General features: G+C 45.7%; 1 protein-coding gene across 1 annotated transcript in view; it reads right to left on the reverse strand.

Annotated features, from left to right (window-relative positions):
* Positions 1 to 6,502: 6,502 nt before the first annotated feature.
* Positions 6,503 to 20,585, reverse strand: part of ZC3H3 (zinc finger CCCH-type containing 3) — a 1,788,705-nt gene continuing 1,774,622 nt past the window's right edge. Inside the window, exon 12 of the mRNA XM_085604688.1 lies at positions 6,503 to 7,080. Within this exon, the coding sequence (XP_085460814.1) occupies positions 7,049 to 7,080 (32 nt within the window). The 3' untranslated portion in view covers positions 6,503 to 7,048. The remainder of the gene's footprint in view (positions 7,081 to 20,585) is intronic.

The raw sequence follows: 20,585 nt of genomic DNA on the forward strand, positions 1-20,585 counted from the left end.
TACCGCTAAACTCCAAAAGAAACTCCAACGAATCCAAAACGCCTCAGCCAGAATCATATTAGACATCCCACGCAACGAACACATCTCTGGTCACCTGAAAGACCTCCACTGGCTACCCGTCAATAAGAGAATCACTTTCCGACTGCTAACCCACGCACACAAATCACTCTACGACATCGGACCAGAATGCCTCAACTCAAGACTGTCCTTCTACACCCCCTCCCGCCAACTACGTTCCTCCAGCCAAGCCCTCGCCACCGTACCTCGCATCAACAAGACCACCATGGGAGGCAGATCCTTCTCTTACCTGGCTGCTAAAACATGGAACTCACTCCCCACTCACCTTCGCCTTACCCAGAACCACCTAGCTTTCAGAAAGCAACTTAAAACGTGGATATTTGACAAGTAATCCTCCCCCCCCTCCTTAGCGCCTTGAGACCCTCTGGGTATGTAGTGCGCTATATAAATTCTCTGACTTGACTTGACTTGTCACCAAACAGGCGACGGCCATCAAAGGGCATGTCCATCAGGGTAGCCTGGACATCCGCAGAAAAAACAGTCGACCTCAGCCAGGCGTAGCGTCGAAGGGCTACCCTGCCAAGCGAGTCGGCGGTGTTCAGTCCACATCGTATGGTAAATTCGGCTGCATGTCTCCCCTCGGTGACTGCACGGGAGAGCACGGCCTGGGCCTCATCCGGACACTGGGGCAGCAACAGTGCTACTGTATACCACACGGAGTGGGTGTAACGGCTCAACAGACATGCGGTGTTTACCGACCGCAGTCCCAAGCTGGAGGAAGAAAACATCTTCCCAAGATGGTCCAGCTTTTGGATTTCCTATCAGGTGGAGCATTAGGGAATGAGCCTTTGGACGTTGAGGCTTGGACCACCAAGCTCTCAGGGGTGGGGTGTTGGGAGAGGAAAGTGGGGTCGTCCGGAGCGGGCGGTGGTGTCGAGCAATCATCCTATCCACAGGAGTCCCTGTATTGGACCTGGACCAGGAGCCCAAAAGGATGTCATTTGGGGCTTCATTGAATGGCAGCAGGGGCTCCGAAGAGCTCGATGCAGGTTGAACTCCGTCAGGAGGTTAGTCCTAACTGCCACCGTAGGTAGCTCGCGGTTGAGAGCCTCGGCCGCCCTACGCAACACCACTGCGTAAGAAGCTCCCTCCTCTGCAGGTAGGAGGAGACAACATGCCATGGTTTGGGGAGGTATACAGACCATTGGCTTCCCCCAACTACTCTCTCCAGTCCGGTTCATCCAACTGGTCAGTTAAAGGGTCTCCAGACCCCTCCCAGTCCTCCTCTGGTTGCCAATCTGGCCTGAGAGGAACACCTGGGCAGAACAGGGGTACAAAAGTACCCATTGGCACCGGATCCGGCGTCGGTAGACGTCGGTCATGCTCCGTGTCCAAGTCAGGGGGGAGGCCGGGGTCCACGCCAGTTGGGCACACAACTGACGTCGGCTGCAGACGTGGCTCTTGTGGAATCGGCACTAGGGAGGTGTTATCAGGTCGACCGGCGCCGATCCGGATCCATGCCTGGATCCAAGGGGACACTGCGGTGCCCAGTACGAAGCCGCTGGCGTCGAAGGCCCAGGGCCCCCAGTCGAGTCCGTGGGACCCGAAGGCGCGCCAGCAGAGTCGGGCTGGCCAAAGATGGCATGCATTGCTTCATAAAAGCTTTGAAGCTGGGCAGGGGTTGCTCCGGGTCCTGGAAAAGGAGGGAAACTCGGAGCCGACCCTTCGGGCTCCGCACGCAATGCTGCAGGACGGGCACCATCCGCATCCTTCGTCGCGTCGACCGACGGACGGGGAGAAGTCAAAGAGCGACGATGCTTCTTCGACTTCTTCTTGTGCTTTGACTTACCTGAGGATTGCGAAGACTTCGAGGACGAGTGGTGGTGACTCTGCGACCGGTCCCTCGACCTTGCGCGTGACCGGGACCTTGAACAGCACGGACTGCCTGGCCTCGAGAAGCTTTCGGGACCGCTCCCGCAAAGACTTTGGATTCATGGTTCGGCAGTCGGAGCACGACTTGGGGTCGTGGTCGCGCTCCAGGCACCACAGGCACACGTGATGCGGATCAGTCACCAACATCAGCTTTCGGCAGGACCCGCAAGCCTTGAAACTCGGCATCCCTACGTGCACCAGGAGTCGAAGACTCAAAATCGGCATCGACAAAACTCACAAAAAGATCAGTCAAAAAGTGACTGGAGATACCGTTCTCTCCGGATCTGCGCTGGCTGTCGCGGTGTCTAGGTAGCTAACGCGACGTCATCCCAGCGACCACGACGCCAATGACAAATGCAGAGCCGACCGACGCCACCTTTTGATGTGCAGGGGTAATGCTGATGAAAAAATTCTCTGGATCCAGTCTGACGCCTGCGGGTAATTCTAAAGGACAGGAATCTATAACTAATTGTCTCTTTTAGATAGCGTATCCAGTCTACGCAATTCTCCCATCAAAGTTCAACAGCTTTTGTTCCATTCTACGGACCTGCTTCTCAGCATTTTCAATCTTCATTTTCAACTCTTCTAGTGTACTCTTCATCACTGCAACCTTCAGGTCTAAGGCTGTGGTCGTAGAATCAATGCCCCGCAGCCAGTCGTGCAGCAGAGATGTCCCTTGAGAAAAGGTGGCTAGCTGTGGATCTTCTACACACTCCAGCTCATGAGGATAACTTGAAACCGGGAACTGCAAACAAGATCCTCTTATCTCTGTTCTAACTCTGTCTATTCTTCAGGTTTGCCAAGCATCACAGTTCCAATACTCCACAGACAAGGCTGCGGCAGAACCAAACAGGGCTTCCTACTTCCTAATAATAACTGTGTTTACAGTGCAGGAGGGTGGGAATGGCCACTCACTCCAATAGCCTCACCTGTGTCCCTGGGCAGCTCTCATCCAGCACCATCCTATACCTTGTTAACCACAGAAGGAAAACTCAGCAGTTTTGTTGAGTAGCATGTTGGGGTTTCTCTTTGGTTGTGTTCCCAACTGGGAAGGAGAAGCAACCTGTCAGGGAAACCCAGATGAGAAGTTTTTATAGTTGTCTCTGATGGATACATCACAGTTGGGTTGCAGGTCATATGGCCATGTTCCAGTTATTCTGTCTGTTTGGGGTCTTAGTGAACCTCGCGCTGCAGAGTGCAACTATTCTCTCCTAGTTTTAAGGGACTGTTTGTGTTAGGGACGGTATAGGGCTGGCTGCTTTGTAGGGGGTGTTTAATTAAATTCTTATATCAGGGTGCTGACTTGGTGATCTCTATAACCTGACAGTTACAGTTGTAATTTGTTGTCATGGTTGGTTAAAGTAGGAAAGTATCACGGTAGCTGTGGTTGGCACATGGGATCCCTTTACTGCTAATCTATCTCACCCCATTTCCCTGGCTCCCTTGTCTTCCTGTAGCCGCATCTATACCTAGTTATCACGAGTTTCTGTTTTAAAGAGCATTAGAGATTACTCAAATCCTGTGGGATTTCGTATAAGAAAGCCACCCACAGTTACTGGGACTCTAGAGGCCATACTATGGATGCAGCGCCATTTCCCGGATAGCGCCGCGTGCACCTTTCAAAATGTGCACCCAGCGCAATCCAGGAAATTGCGCTGCATTATGGTGAATGCGCTGCCCCCAGGGCAGCCGTGAACTTGTGTTGCCCCCAAGGGAGCGCATTCATGTGACAAACGGAGCAGTTACTTCAAAGTCGCTCTGTGTTTTCACAGTGCAGGCGGCAACCCGCCGGCACTTTTAAAAGAGATTAGAGATCCCCTTGCAGGTGGGTCCATGGGACCCCCATTTCCCTGTAAAGGGGTTGCAATCAGGGGGTGCACCAACACTACACCACCTTGTAGATGACGCACTGTCAGTGCACCTCCTGAGAGCTTCTTTGCCTCTGCGCCCGCGTCTATACTACGGAGGCAAAGGGATTCCCCTCATTTGCATGGGGCCATGCCCCCATGCAAATGAGGGACCGCCATCTTGAGGAAGCGCTGGCGCTGTCTGTGTGCAAGCGCTATCGGTATAACAGAAGGGGACACACACGCATCTGCAGACCCTTCTGTAAACCAAAGTGCTATGGGGGGGCTTCCATAATACGGCCCGTATGTACATTACATTGCCTGGTGCGTATTCGTTTGGGATTTCGGGTTTACCTGACAGAGGCACTCACTGTGGGAGAGAGGGAATGGAGGTTAGGGGGAGGGGGAACTGGCCAAGGGATGGTTCTGTTGTCAATGGCAAGTGAACAACTGACCTATTGCACCTAGCTCTGGATGGGTGGTGACAGTTTATTGCCTGCTGGTGTGCCTAGCGGAAGCTGCAGGATGGGTGGGCGGTGGGCCTTGCACATACCTCCCTCTCACAGATTATGAAGTAATACACAAGTTAACTACAATAAAATCAGGGCACAAGTCCTAAAAAAAGAAGTGGGGGGACGCTGTCACCGGAAGTGACGAGAGGTGGGGGGACGCTGTCACCGGAAGTGACGTCACAACAGGAATCCCCCCGCAGTGGGAGTGTCTCTCAGATGTCAGGCCCAATACTTCTTCGTGTAGCTGCTCGTTCGAGCTCTGCAGTATGTCAGGAGATCTTGCCGTTTGTGGAACGGCTTCCTTGGTGACAGTTTGCTTTCGCGACTGGCGAAAACAAATCGTCCGGCATTACATTGTTGGTCATGTTTGTGCTGTTCTTGGCAACGGGCCCCGCAATGATGCCAAACAGTGAAGTCCAGCTTTTGGGCAGGGGGGACGGCATCCACCCGTTAAAACCTGGTAAAATAAGTGGGGGGACGCCGTCCACCCGCGTGGTACCCCGACTAGAGCCCTGAATAAAATACAGCTCAGTGACGTTAGTGTAAAGGAGGAGAAAACTCACCATGATGCAATTATAAGAATCTCTGCTCCTGTGGCATCCTATGGGCTCTCAACAACGTCATTCTCTCAGTGTGTGTGCACACCACACCACTGCACCGTGCAAGAGCCCTCCCCATATAACACTGTGGTGCAGGCACAAGCACAATCCTTGTAATATCCTGCACGAGTAACAGAAACAGGAAAAACAACTCTCAATTCCAGAGGCCGCCTTGCTCAGTCAGACATGTACCAGGCGCGTGCACTCACTGTACATAAAAGGAAGGAATCTCCGGCTCAGCACATCAGCACCGGCGCGTGCTCACTGACTCCACACACCGGCGTCTTTTATCTGTTTCCGACTAAATAAAGAGGCGCGCGGAGGATGCGGCGCTCAGCACGCCGTCATCGCGCGCACCAATCAATCTTTGATGGGCTTGTGATGGAGGGGGCGGACGCGCGAGCCCGTGCCGCGGCACTAAAGCGCTACAGGACCGAGAGGCGTGTGTAGTCTGGACTCCGCCCCCCGCTCTTCTAGCTGCTCACCCCACCTTCGAGGAACGACTCTACAGTGGGTTTGTTTCCCTTTCTGTGTCACCCGCGGAGAGTCCAATGGAGGCGAGGCGGGAAGCCTGAACTATTCCCGTCCAAGCATGCTGGCCGCACAAGCCGTGCTCCAGGCCATATGCACGCACACGTACAGGACCAGGCCCTGCCTTTGGTGCCACCACGACGCACGGCTGGCCCGGCATCATAAACATCACACTGGCAGTGGCCGCACATGTATCTCAACCTCCCCTGCCACTTGCTAGACATCAATCCCGCCTTCAGAATCTGAGAGCAGTGAAAAGGTAAATATGATCGCACCGATTTGTGCGTGCATGGTCTGCTTGGAACCCTCAATGTGGAACCTATGGCATTTAGGTGATCAGTGCTTAATTTGTAAAAAGTTAAGTGCCAGGACCCAAGGCATTCCTCTTGGGGTAACTGCAGGTCTTGCAACCCACATGCTACTTTATACTTCAGGTTTAAGACCGAGTTTTATATATTTTTTTAAAGATAAATAATTAAATTCTCCACCAATTAACGTTGTTTATAAATTACACACACGCACACCATGTGGTGGATTCTCATAAATAGGTGCCTGTATTTAGAAATAAGTGCCGGTGCTGAGCACCAGAAAACACTGGCACAAATTAAGCACTGTAGGTAATATGGAAAAGATCCGTCGCAGTCTGACGTGCATAAAGCCTCCTGTTTCACTAGCTCACTCTCTACAGCAGAGGCAGTGCTATCAATAGTGCAGCAGGTGCAGTGACTCCAGAGCTGGCGGGGGACCCCATGGCTGATTTTACTAGCTGGGCAGGCGTGGCGGTGGACATGTTTCTTGTGTGCACCAGGGCCCGTGGCACTCTTGCTACGTCTTTGTCAAATTAAGGACCAGAGACACTGGTGTAGGACCCTGTACAGAGAAATTTCGCATCTGGCTGGCAGGTGGTACCCTCTAGCCAGCTGAGCTTTCTAAAATACTTGTAGGACTTTACAAAAGATAGGACACAATCCCTAGTACGAAATCCGAGTGCAATTATAACCTTTCACATACCAAAAGCATACCATGTTCACGTTATTTTATTATCAAATGATCAACAAAGCGCTCCAAATGTGTTTTTTAATTTTGTTACATTAGTTTCGAAGATAGCAAACACTAGAACAAAACTGTAAAGCTTAATAGGCAGCAACTGATTCTCAGAGACTCGTGTAAATCCAGATTTAGCAAGATTCTAAACCCTCCCTTTGTCAACATTTCATACGACTTGACCAGGATGGACTCTATGCAGGAAACAAAAATAAGGGCAGTGCGGGAAACCCCTTCCTGTACTGAAACTGTAAAATATTAAGAGGGTGAACATGGTCACTGAAAAACAATCTACTTTAAAATACTATTAAAATGTAAAGAACATCATGTTTCTCTGAGCTGCCCCGCAGTGGGAACATACACGAGCAAAGACTGCCTTGGCAGCATACAGGCGCTCATTCACACAAGCACACACAGTCCCTGCCTGGGGCCAGGCAGCAGGCTTCCTGAGGTAGGGCCAGGCAGCTCCCGGCTGAGAGTTCCTGAGCGCGTGCACCGTCCGCTGAGTGCTGGGTCCAGGGGAGAGTGCAAGAAGGCACCGGGAGCGCAGATCTGGGATTTTCCTTCACAGCCTCGGCTTGATTTGAATCGTCTTTCCTGAGGATTGAAGAACATACAAAGAATTCAATTAAAACACTCTAGGCACTTTGAGGTGCACTCTACCACCGGAACACACTGAAATTAAAATGCAGTGGAACCCTGTACAAAAGACTGCAGCGGCATGCGCAGTCATGTATGTCTAAAATGGATGTTAGAAAGAGTCCGGCTCCAAACGAGGGAGCTTGTGAAAACAAAACAGAGACGACCCAAAACCCTGCGTTACATACATGATAATATCAATCAAAAATAATAAATAAAAAACAGTACATCAACATGGTCTGAAAATAAGCTGGACGTTAGAATGGCTAGAATTAGGCATTACTTACAGGTTGAAAATACTGCAGAAAGACACCTACAATAGGTTGAGATCTTGTAATTCTTTACTTCAGAGTCTAATACTAAGTTTTAGCAAAGGACGTCTTAGCAGTCTATCTTTTTTTACATCGAACCAGCAAACTCTCCCCTGTTTTTTTTCTTCCACCAATCAGCTATTCTTCCTTTAACTGAAAGCTTGTCTGCCTACCAGCAATGCGCCATAAGACTCATTTGATAGAGTTATAGATTACACATGTATAGTGGCCAACAAACTCCTGGAAACGCAACTGATGCATGTAACCTTACAGTGTAACTCATGAAGTTCATTACTAATGAGAAGTAAACGCTTGCAATGTGTTGCCATGGGACTGTACTTTGCATGGTACTGCAGGCTTGCCTCCCTGCCCTGGGTGATCACAGCTGCAGGTTATCTAGAATCCTAATATTTGTTTGGCTCAGCACACACGACAATCACGCGTGTGCGATGACACCTAGGTTTATACTCGTGGTTCTGAGACCCAGAGCCTAGCTCTGTGGTCTGGAGTAGCACATCAAGCTTGCTCTCTAGTCAATATGGGACTACTGTCGATGTCTACCACTTCTAAATCCTAAAAACACTCTTACCACCCAATAACCTAACTCACCCCATAATCCTAAAAACACCCTCACTACTCAATACCCTCACCCCGCCTCTAAACCCTATAAGCACCCTTAGCACCCAATACCCTTACTCAACCTAAACCTCAAAAACACCTTTACCACCCAATAGCTTACTCACCCTAAACCTTAAATACACCCTTACCAACCAATATACCCATCCCTAAACCCTAAAAATATCATTACCTTAAACCCTATTATATATATATATATATATATATATATATATATATATATATATATCTATATCTATATATCGGTCGAAAAAGGCGCAAGCCAAAACGCATCCCGCTTTTTGTTTTTTGATTAAATAAATTAATCTCAAATCACCCGAGAATGCGGCACCTTCTTTTTTTTTGATAAAGGGAGTACGAGCTGTGATTAATTCGTGGAACCGCCGCCACAGCAAGCCGCACCCGTTCCAGAGTGCGGAAGGCGCATCAAACGGCAGAATCGAGCTTGGAGATATATATATACATACATACTGAAAAAACACAGGTTTCAGGGACGTTATAGTTAGTTGGACATTTCACTCGTAGAAAACCAGAGAAATTCGGCCGTTATAGTTAGTAGAGCTAACTATAACACGCGCCCCTGCAATGCACTGTTGATGACATCACATATTACATCACTCATGACATGGGCAGTGACATCACTGATGACATCATCCAAGGAATGTGTGTTTCTGTAAAGTTTAAATATGTTTTATATATATATATATATATATATATATATATATATATATATATATATATATGCCAAGGTGTATTGAAGAATGAGTGGGTGTATAAGTGTATGAATGAATGATTTAGTAGGTGCGTGACTGATTGTATAAGTGACTGATTAAGCGTATCTTACTGAATGCATGGGTTAGTGAGTAAACTGTGCATGCCTGTATCAGTCTGTCAGTTGGTGTATAAGCAGCTGCATGGGTTGGTGAGTAGCTACATGACTGTCTATTTGGGTTATTGATTGGTTGTCTGAGTATCTGTATGGGTGCCTGAGTGTCTTTGTGAGTGGGTGGGGGGTGTGTTACTCTGTGCATAGATTTGTGAGTGGGTGTATCACTGTGCTTCTGGTGCACTGCTGCTCGGAGGATGAAGTCCACTTGTGTCCTGAGGTCCTCAGGACACAAGAGGACCTCATCGCCCCACCAGCAGTGCACCAGAAGCCGTGTTTGCAGAGTGATGTAAAAAGGGGCGTGGCCTCGGACCACCTCTCTGCAATGCAGCTCTGTGGCGCATACAGGAGGTACCTGGTGGGTTAGTTGGCCCCCAGGGACCCTCATTATTCAAGGGGAATTAATTCCCCAAACTTACAACGCGCCAGGGGGTGCGTCTGCAGAGTGCTGCAGGGAGGGGGCGGGACCTCCAGCACGATGCCGGCTTTTTATTTTTTTTTTAGAAGGGGGCTGTGTGGCCTCCCTTCTTTTACAATATTTGGGGCCCTGGGAACCCCATCCCCCAGGGCCTGACCCGTTTTTTCCGTGAGAAAAAAAAGAAAAACGGGAAGGGGGCCACGGGGCCCCCCTTACGAGGTCAATTTGGCCCCAGGGAACGCATCCCCCGGGGCATAGCCACATATTTATTATTTAAAAAAAAAAATGTTAAGGAGGTGGGGCTGCGTGGCCCCCCTCCTGAGGACTCTATTGGCCCCGGGGACTGCACCCCCCGGGGTTGTGCCTCTTTTTTTTTTATTTTGAGGGAGAGGGGGGGCGCGTGCCCCCCCGGGGCACTTCTGGCCCAGAGGGCCCCATCCCCTGGGGCCGGCCCTTTGCGTTGGGGACCGTGGGGGGAGCCCCAATTCCCCCATGGTCTCGCCGGCTCCCCGTCTCCTGCGGGAGCCGGCATTGCTTTTGAGCAAGGGGAGCTGCTGACATGCAGCTCCCCTTGCTCAAAAGCAATCCTGCTTTGCTTCGTTGAAGCAAGAGCAGGTTTCCTTGCTCTCGCTTCAACTAAGCAAAGCAGAGTTTGCTATGGCAGGGCAGGAGCAGTGCTCCCGCCCTGCCATCGCAAACAGCAGTGTCCCGGGGGTGGGCACCCCGGCACACTGCAGGAGGCAGCCCTGGGGGGTGGCGGTCCCCAGGGCCGTCAAGGGCTCCAGGAGGGGGGGCCGCGCGGCCCCCTTATAATGTTTTCAAAGACCAGGGGAGGTGGTGGTCCCCGGGGCTCCGTAACAAACCCCGCATTTGAATAATTAATGCCCCGGTAGGTGGTGGTCCCGGGGGCAGTGTGGGGAGGGATAGGAGCCTCCCCCACACACTTAAAAAAAAATCAGCCCCGGGGAGGTGGCGGTCCCCGGAGCTTGGGGGGGCCAGCGAGGCCCTCCACCTTTTAAATGTCAATGCACTGGGGACCACCACCTGTCCCCGGGGCAGCCTGAGGGGGGTTGGGACCCCCCCATGCCTTTAAAAACAAAGCCCCGGGGAGTTGGCAGTCCTCGGGGCTGCGGGGGGCAATGGCCCCCTCGCATTCAAATTAATAAGCCCTGGGGGGGTGGCAGTCCCCGGGCTGCAGGGGCCCACGCAAATTGATCACTCATTGCCCCCGGGACCTAGCCCACCCGGGGGCTTTTTAAAAACGAAGCGTGTGAGCCCGTGCTTCATTTTTTTTTATTTTCATGGCAGGATTCGCGACCCCAACATGAATTCTGATGTTTTGTTTTTTTGTAATGCTTTTTTTGGCTGGCAGGCCTAGGGGGTCGGGTTGTTTCTACCCTGCCTCCTTTTCTTGTTTTTCAACCTTTTTTCCACTCTTTTCTTGTGACTTGGTTACCGAGTCACAAGATCGCTGCCAACACTTCCTGGTTTGAGTGTTGGCAGCCAATCAGAGTGAAGCTTGTGCCCGGGAGGGTTTGCGAACCCTCATCGGTGCTCAGATATTGATATTTTTCTTTTTTAAATTTCTCATGAACTACTGAATGGATTTACACCATTTAACAAAAAGGGCCCAGTCTAAACCAAGACCTACCTTTTTGCCAAATTTGGTGTAATTCCGTTTAGCAGGTCGTGCTGTAGCCTGTAATAAAAAAAAAAAAAAAAATATAACAAAAGAAGGTGCCAATGCTGCACTGCACTTTCAGAAACAATTAAACAAAAGAACTGACTTAAACAATTCCATTTTGTCCATTAGATGGTTGATTTTAATCAAATATATTTTAGGCAAATTTTCTTATTATTTTGCACGGTTTTTAAATGACTCAATAATATACAAACAAAATCAAAGGAACCACATACGAAAATCCTTTACAATTATTTACATTTACATAAACACATAAACATGTCCATACAACTTTCATACCTCAAGCGATCCGACACTAGACAACATTCAATTTGAAATTTACATTTATATACAAACGGATAGAACATTAATGAATAGCACTTAAACTTCTTGAATAACCTATTTAGAGAGTATTTTGTTAAGTTGAAGGCGAAGACGAGTCAGAGAAAGGTCAACGCGTTTCGAATCCCTTCACCGGGGATTCTCATCAGGACCAAAAATATCTGAGAAACAGAAACATATACAGAGCTGGGTTAGACCAAAAACCCTTTGAATGGCCAGTATATTTAAAACAAACGTTGCTAATTTTCACAATTTCCAAAAGTGGAGTCTTACCTCCACTTTACAATGGCACAACCGCGAGTGAAACGAGTGGTGGTTAGCCTGCGATAGAACACATCTATAGACTGCAAAGGTGGAAAAAGAAATGTTTTAGAGTGGAGAAAGAACAAAGTACCAGCTTGCGTCTAATCTAAACGCTAATGTGCCGACAAGTACATGGGACAAACTTACAGGTGGTTTTTAAAGATGACTCATACCGACGTCCGTGGCTCCTCACTCAGCCCGTGCTGAAAAATGCTTTAGTCTCAGAAATTCAAAGGCAGCGACTCGGTGATATATCGGCCGGTCACTGCATCAAGAAGCAAAGACATATTCAGTATGTAATCCGAGATGTTGTACCGGAGAGATGAATGCGTGTTTCCTCCAACGACGTAATTACCTTATCAGTCTTATTTCAGAGCGCCCTTGGGTCCCAGCTGCACCGTGCACGAGGGCCAGTGTTTGAATAATACTACCATCGCCATTTTGTACTTCTTGGACGGAAGCCCATCGAAGGCAAATACCCCAGGGGGTTATGGGAGTTGTAGTTAGATCGCGATTTTGTGGGAGAACCGACACAAATTTATTATTCAGGGCATCTTGCCACATTTATAGGGGGGGCCAGTGGATGATCCCCTAAACAACTCGTAGATGTCACATAGTGAATGGTTTTTCGGAACACTAAACAGGGCTTCGCTCTGTTAGCAGAGGTGCGGATCACATTGGAAATGGGCATACCTGGCTGGCTGAAGCTAGAGTGATATTTAAGATTATACTTACAGATTAAAAATCTCTGATAGCTCATTCAGACCAGCCACTGATGTATTAAATTTGATAATGAGCATTGCTTCTCTCCTCACTAGTTTGGCGTCAAGGTCGCCACCTCGGGTGTCCTGTGTAACTTTTGAAATTACAGTCCCGGGGGCAGTGTGGGGAGGGATAGGAGCCTCCCCCACACACTTAAAAAAAAATCAGCCCCGGGGAGGTGGCGGTCCCCGGAGCTTGGGGGGGCCAGCGAGGCCCTCCACCTTTTAAATGTCAATGCACTGGGGACCACCACCTGTCCCCGGGGCAGCCTGAGGGGGGTTGGGACCCCCCCATGCCTTTAAAAACAAAGCCCCGGGGAGTTGGCAGTCCTCGGGGCTGCGGGGGGCAATGGCCCCCTCGCATTCAAATTAATAAGCCCTGGGGGGGTGGCAGTCCCCGGGCTGCAGGGGCCCACGCAAATTGATCACTCATTGCCCCCGGGACCTAGCCCACCCGGGGGCTTTTTAAAAACGAAGCGTGTGAGCCCGTGCTTCATTTTTTTTTATTTTCATGGCAGGATTCGCGACCCCAACATGAATTCTGATGTTTTGTTTTTTTGTAATGCTTTTTTTGGCTGGCAGGCCTAGGGGGTCGGGTTGTTTCTACCCTGCCTCCTTTTCTTGTTTTTCAACCTTTTTTCCACTCTTTTCTTGTGACTTGGTTACCGAGTCACAAGATCGCTGCCAACACTTCCTGGTTTGAGTGTTGGCAGCCAATCAGAGTGAAGCTTGTGCCCGGGAGGGTTTGCGAACCCTCATCGGTGCTCAGATATTGATATTTTTCTTTTTTAAATTTCTCATGAACTACTGAATGGATTTACACCATTTAACAAAAAGGGCCCAGTCTAAACCAAGACCTACCTTTTTGCCAAATTTGGTGTAATTCCGTTTAGCAGGTCGTGCTGTAGCCTGTAATAAAAAAAAAAAAAAAAAATATAACAAAAGAAGGTGCCAATGCTGCACTGCACTTTCAGAAACAATTAAACAAAAGAACTGACTTAAACAATTCCATTTTGTCCATTAGATGGTTGATTTTAATCAAATATATTTTAGGCAAATTTTCTTATTATTTTGCACGGTTTTTAAATGACTCAATAATATACAAACAAAATCAAAGGAACCACATACGAAAATCCTTTACAATTATTTACATTTACATAAACACATAAACATGTCCATACAACTTTCATACCTCAAGCGATCCGACACTAGACAACATTCAATTTGAAATTTACATTTATATACAAACGGATAGAACATTAATGAATAGCACTTAAACTTCTTGAATAACCTATTTAGAGAGTACAAAATTGCCAGCTTTTTGTTCATGTCTAAATATGAGGATCAATTTGTTTACAACAACAACCCTTTTTCAATCTATATTACGAACTGGGTCCGATACATCGACGATGTGTTCCTGACATGGACTGGTGAAGAAATGCAACTCCATGAATTTGTCAACTGGTTAAACAACAGAACGGCTGACATAAAATTCAGCTTGAACATTTCCAAATATAAGATCCCTTTTTTGGACGTGGAAATCTATCCCAGCAATGGAGGCCTAGTCACTACACTCTACAAGAAAAAAACGGACAGGAATAAAGCGCTACATTACTCCAGCAATCATCCTCGCAGCTTAAAAGATAATCTGCCGTACGGCCAATTTTTGCGAATTCGACGGAATTGCAGCTTTAAGGATGAATACCTATACCATGCCGAAAATCTCAAGAACAACTTACTCCAGAGAGGATATCCTAAAAAACTCCTAAAGAAAGCAATCAAACGTGCTTGGTGGACTCCACGTGAAGCACTTCTGGAGAGAAAGTCCAAATCCAAAACCAACAGGATTGTTTGTGTATCAACTTTTGGCCCAACGTCTAACTGGCTCAAAAAGACCATCTCCCAAAATTGGCATTTGATCAAAGAACTGGATGTGTCACTTAAAGAGACTCCGTTATTTGCTTTCAAAAAAGATAAAAGCATAGCCAACCAGCTAGTCAGAGCTGCACTTCCAAAAACTAAAAATCAGGATCTAAGAAGTTTGTTGAATCTGCCTCCAATACAAGGACATCACAAATGTGGGACATGTGTCTGTTGCGACTCCACAATTGAAGGGAATTTCTTTACCCACAAGGGGGTAAATTGGAAACACGACTCCTTCTCAAACTGCAAGACAAAGTTTGTAGTGTACGGGATATTGTGCCCTTGCGACAAATTATACATTGGGAAAACTAACCAAGAGATAAAGACAAGGATACAACAGCACAAATCTAGGATACGCAAGAACGTGCCGAATGCCCCGTTGGTGAACCATTGGCTCAATAAAAATCACACTGAAAGAGACGTGAGATGGACTGTAATTTCAAAAGTTACACAGGACACCCGAGGTGGCGACCTTGACGCCAAACTAGTGAGGAGAGAAGCAATGCTCATTATCAAATTTAATACATCAGTGGCTGGTCTGAATGAGCTATCAGAGATTTTTAATCTGTAAGTATAATCTTAAATATCACTCTAGCTTCAGCCAGCCAGGTATGCCCATTTCCAATGTGATCCGCACCTCTGCTAACAGAGCGAAGCCCTGTTTAGTGTTCCGAAAAACCATTCACTGTGTGACATCTACGAGTTGTTTAGGGGATCATCCACTGGCCCCCCCTATAAATGTGGCAAGATGCCCTGAATAATAAATTTGTGTCGGTTCTCCCACAAAATCGCGATCTAACTACAACTCCCATAACCCCCTGGGGTATTTGCCTTCGATGGGCTTCCGTCCAAGAAGTACAAAATGGCGATGGTAGTATTATTCAAACACTGGCCCTCGTGCACGGTGCAGCTGGGACCCAAGGGCGCTCTGAAATAAGACTGATAAGGTAATTACGTCGTTGGAGGAAACACGCATTCGTCTCTCCGGTACAACATCTCGGATTACATACTGAATATGTCTTTGTTTCTTGATGCAGTGACCGGCCGATATATCACCGAGTCGCTGCCTTTGAATTTCTGAGACTAAAGCATTTTTCCGCACGGGCTGAGTGAGGAGCCACGGACGTCGGTATGAGTCATCTTTAAAAACCACCTGTAAGTTTGTCCCATGTACTTGTCGGCACATTAGCGTTTAGATTAGACGCAAGCTGGTACTTTGTTCTTTCTCCACTCTAAAACATTTCTTTTTCCACCTTTGCAGTCTATAGATGTGTTCTATCGCAGGCTAACCACCACTCGTTTCACTCGCGGTTGTGCCATTGTAAAGTGGAGGTAAGACTCCGCTTTTGGAAATTGTGAAAATTAGCAACGTTTGTTTTAAATATACTGGCCATTCAAAGGGTTTTTGGTCTAACCCAGCTCTGTATAGGTTTCTGTTTCTCAGATATTTTTGGTCCTGATGAGAATCCCCGGTGAAGGGATTCGAAACGCGTTGACCTTTCTCTGACTCGTCTTCGCCTTCAACTTAACAAAATACTCTCTAAATAGGTTATTCAAGAAGTTTAAGTGCTATTCATTAATGTTCTATCCGTTTGTATATAAATGTAAATTTCAAATTGAATGTTGTCTAGTGTCGGATCGCTTGAGGTATGAAAGTTGTATGGACATGTTTATGTGTTTATGTAAATGTAAATAATTGTAAAGGATTTTCGTATGTGGTTCCTTTGATTTTGTTTGTATATTATTGAGTCATTTAAAAACCGTGCAAAATAATAAGAAAATTTGCCTAAAATATATTTGATTAAAATCAACCATCTAATGGACAAAATGGAATTGTTTAAGTCAGTTCTTTTGTTTAATTGTTTCTGAAAGTGCAGTGCAGCATTGGCACCTTCTTTTGTTATATTTTTGATTACTTTGACTTGGCCTTGCTGCTATATAAGTCAAAACCCAAGTTGGTCTTGCTAGTAGCCTGTAATAAAGCATCAAAATAGAGGTCCCTTGAATCAACTCACACTGGAATAATCCCAAATCACAAAGTTTCGCAAAACAGTAAAATTCATTAACATAAATTTTTTTTCCACATTTATTGTGCGTATTTCTGCAATCTTGGAATTAATGCCATTCCTGTTTGTGCGTCTATCGGAGAAACACTTCCGCATTTACACAACACGCTTCACGCCATAAGGATAAGGCGGTGAAAAAAATAGGGAGGATCGTCACGGACCTCCATATTCCCCTGAGATATGTGGTAAAAAAAGCGATGCACGCAGGAACAGGAACGACATTAATTCCAAAATTGTAGAAATGCGCAGAAAGCTCGGATAAGGCTCACAACCACTAATTGAGGAAGTGAGAACAGACTCGTATTGTGCGAGATAAATGAAGGGTAAAGCAAGACTATATACAGGATTGAAAAACTGAATATTGAAATTGAGAAAACTTCTATCAATTGTCTTGATAAAGATGGTGGTATAAAGAAAGTCCATCGAAACGCGTCGACGCATTGAAAAGCACAATAAACGGACTGGTACAGACTTGTAGAGATAAATGAGTTAGACATCTCATAAGCTGTACAATTAAGACGTTGGGTCGGATGATGTGCAATATATGACAAAGTGCATTGTCTTTTTATGTTGTTGTTTTCTCTGTTATGCGGGTTCATAATGGGGTGTTATTGATTGTGTTATTTATGGTGTAATAATTTATCCTCCCCCGGTCCCCCCCCCCCTCCACTTTCCATTTGCTTCTTGTATTGATTTTGTGGAGATTATATGTTTTCAATAGTCCAAGGAAGGGACTTCAATAGGGGATGTTTTTAATATGATGAAACATATGTTTTGTATACAATAAATGTGGGGAAAAAAATTATGTTAATGAATTTTACTGTTTTGCAAAACTTTGTGATTTGGGATTATTCCAGTGTGAGTTGATTCAAGGGACCTCTATTTTGATACTTGTTAAGAGTACCCTAGTCCCTTGAGTATTACAAGGGGTCTCTCTCTATTTTTATATATGCCTGTAATAAAGCTCCTATGGAAATCAACATGGAGAAAATGCGCTTTGGGACCCCCTTTTTTCTCAGCCCCTGCTTGACGAATCACCCCGAAAATTTCAGCACACAAACTGAGCGGTACAACCCTGTTGGAAAATTTCACGAAGATTCGTCAAACGGCACCAAAGATATTGGCAAATCAAAAAACACTTGTCCTATGGTAACTAGGTTCTAACAATAACTACCTACTGGCGACCGCCAGTAGGAGATATATATATATATATATAAATATATATAAACACACACACAGATATGTATCAACAATATATGTGGGTAAAGGGATTAGTGCTGCCAGTACACTGGAACCCAATCAGTGTGGTAACATTAATAAATAAACAATACTGAGATGATAACAATATCAAACATCAGTTCTTGTGAAAACTTCTTTATTCATTCACTTGATTAGTTTTCTTAGTACAGCCAACACGTGTTTCGCACATACTGCGCTTCTTCAGGGCTTATGTGAACATTTAATCTTCTCATGCATCATACTTATTTTGGAAAAAGAACAAATGTCACACCACAGCCCAAAGCTCTGCTCAGAAGCCCGTGGCCGGTACGATCGAAGGTCAGGGTACCAAAATAACACAGCTGCGCAGTCTTGATTCCACCTCACGCCTCTTTAATCCTCCACCATACACTCCCTGCCTCTCTTGCTCACTATTGCAGGTTCTTTTTCACCCCTGCTATCTCTCTCTGTCAGGGATTTCTGTATTTCTCTTCTTCCTTCTTTTCCTATTTTTGAGTTCTCTCTCTTGTTGTGGATCACAATTTGTTGAAGAAAATAAGTGTTTTCCCGAATAACAATAGGATTCACCATCATGAATTACCTTTTACATTGATCGAGGTTTCTCTAGGGATCGTGGTCAATCTCAATATAGTTTGATGGTTCCTCTGCCTCTCTGTAAAGTATTTGATGTAGACGCTGATGTTTTGTGATTCAATCTTGAGGGCAGTTTTGCGATAGACGAGTCCGCTAATTTTATCTCATTATATATACATTTTTTTCACGTAATTGGGTTAAGGAAACTTTATTTACACACATCTCTAAAACTGTTTTTGGATTAAATAATTATATTGCACTTTACACGGTTAGCACTTCTATGGTTTCTCTACACTTTTTACAGCCCAAAGAAAAGATTTGATAGGCTTGAATAGATTCTGTGTATGATACATATGAATTCTATAAATTTGTTATATCGAGTGGTCTGGGAGAATAATGTTGTCTCTACCAAGTATTTGTACTTAGAATTCTAAATGTTTGTTAATTTATCGAGAATATGAATGTCAAATACCACTATGCAATGCTCCATTTTTTGCTATGTATTGACAGTAATTGCTTATAAACATTTGTTTAGGAGAATTTTCCATATTGAACCTCAAGGTTTCTCTCGATGATTTAACTCCGAGTAATTATAACTTGGAACTTTAATGAAGCGGAATTTACCCACTGCTTTTATAATTTTGTTTTCCCGACCATTAGGATAGAAGAAGTAATAAAAGTTAAGATATTCAATATAGTATATGTATTTGTACAGTGATAAATATTTGAGAAACCACAAATATGAATTTTATAAGTTGAAACAATCAAAGGAGGTGCAAGGTATTTTTACTATATCTATGATCATGTCGTCAGTTACGAATCAATTATGACGAATGTATAGTTACCCCCCTTTTTTGTATAAATACGTCACTCTTTTGCGACGCATTCATGTGAGCAAGGCCACTCAGTTGGCCGAAACGCGTCTTCCCGAGTTTGCACTGAATCGATGATTTGAATAAAACGTTACTGCGGCTGCAGTATCAACCAAAGAAGAAGGTGTCCGTCTCTCTTTTCATGGTGCCGTGAAGTGCTTTGGAGTGGTATTTGGATATATATATATATATATATATAAACACACACACAGATATGTATCAACAATATATGTGGGTAAAGGGATTAGTGCTGCCAGTACACTGGAACCCAATCAGTGTGGTAACATTAATAAATAAACAATACTGAGATGATAACAATATCAAACATCAGTTCTTGTGAAAACTTCTTTATTCATTCACTTGATTAGTTTTCTTAGTACAGCCAACACGTGTTTCGCACATACTGCGCTTCTTCAGGGCTTATGTGAACATTTAATCTTCTCATGCATCATACTTATTTTGGAAAAAGAACAAATGTCACACCACAGCCCAAAGCTCTGCTCAGAAGCCCATGGCCGGTACGATCGAAGGTCAGGGTACCAAAATAACACAGCTGCGCAGTCTTGATTCCACCTCACGCCTCTTTAATCCTCCACCATACACTCCCTGCCTCTCTTGCTCACTATTGCAGGTTCTTTTTCACCCCTGCTATCTCTCTTTGTCAGGGATTTCTGTATTTCTCTTCTTCCTTCTTTTCCTATTTTTGAGTTCTCTCTCTTGTTGTGGATCACAATTTGCTGAAGAAAATAAGTGCCAGAGGGACCATCTGCAACCAGGGGCTCAAAGTAGCAATGTTAACAAAGCCATGGCTACCAGTGCCCTACCTATGTTGCAGAGAAGCTCACCATCTCGGATAGTGCTTGGCCCACGCACCCGCAGCCAGGACACCAACAGAGTGCAGACTAACAAGAGCAAAAAGTCAAAAAACAAGGCCACAGGACTTTTCCATCTATGCACCCAGGATCCGAAACATCTTTCCTGTAATCATCAGGACTGTCCCAAAGATGCTCCAATTTAGGAAAGAGTTGAAGACACACATCACAATGCATTAGCAGTCCACAAACCAGGTACAGCTCTTGTCACGCATTGCCTTTGACCCAGTACAGTACTCCGATGCCTTTTTGATAGGTTCATGATAAACAAATACCACATACAGAGAAGAACCATATTCTTAATTTTAGTTGCATGAGGAGACTCAGTAAGACTCTCAAGAGGAAGTGTGCTATAATGCTCGGGAGCCAAGTAGGAAAATAGATGTCCTCCCATGCTATGAACCTCTTTAGAAAAACATGTCTTCAGTTCTCTTATTACAGCCTACTTGTGACGCCACTACTCACCTGTAACGTGAAAATGACATAGCTACTCTACTATACAATGTTATTCACCTTATGTGTGATATCATTACACCTGCTACCAGCAGACAGTGTGAAAAGCAGTTCACTTTGCTAAATT

This window comes from Triturus cristatus, chromosome 5_1, assembly GCF_964204655.1.
Source record: "Triturus cristatus chromosome 5_1, aTriCri1.1, whole genome shotgun sequence".
In the NCBI taxonomy this organism is placed as follows: domain Eukaryota; kingdom Metazoa; phylum Chordata; class Amphibia; order Caudata; family Salamandridae; genus Triturus; species Triturus cristatus.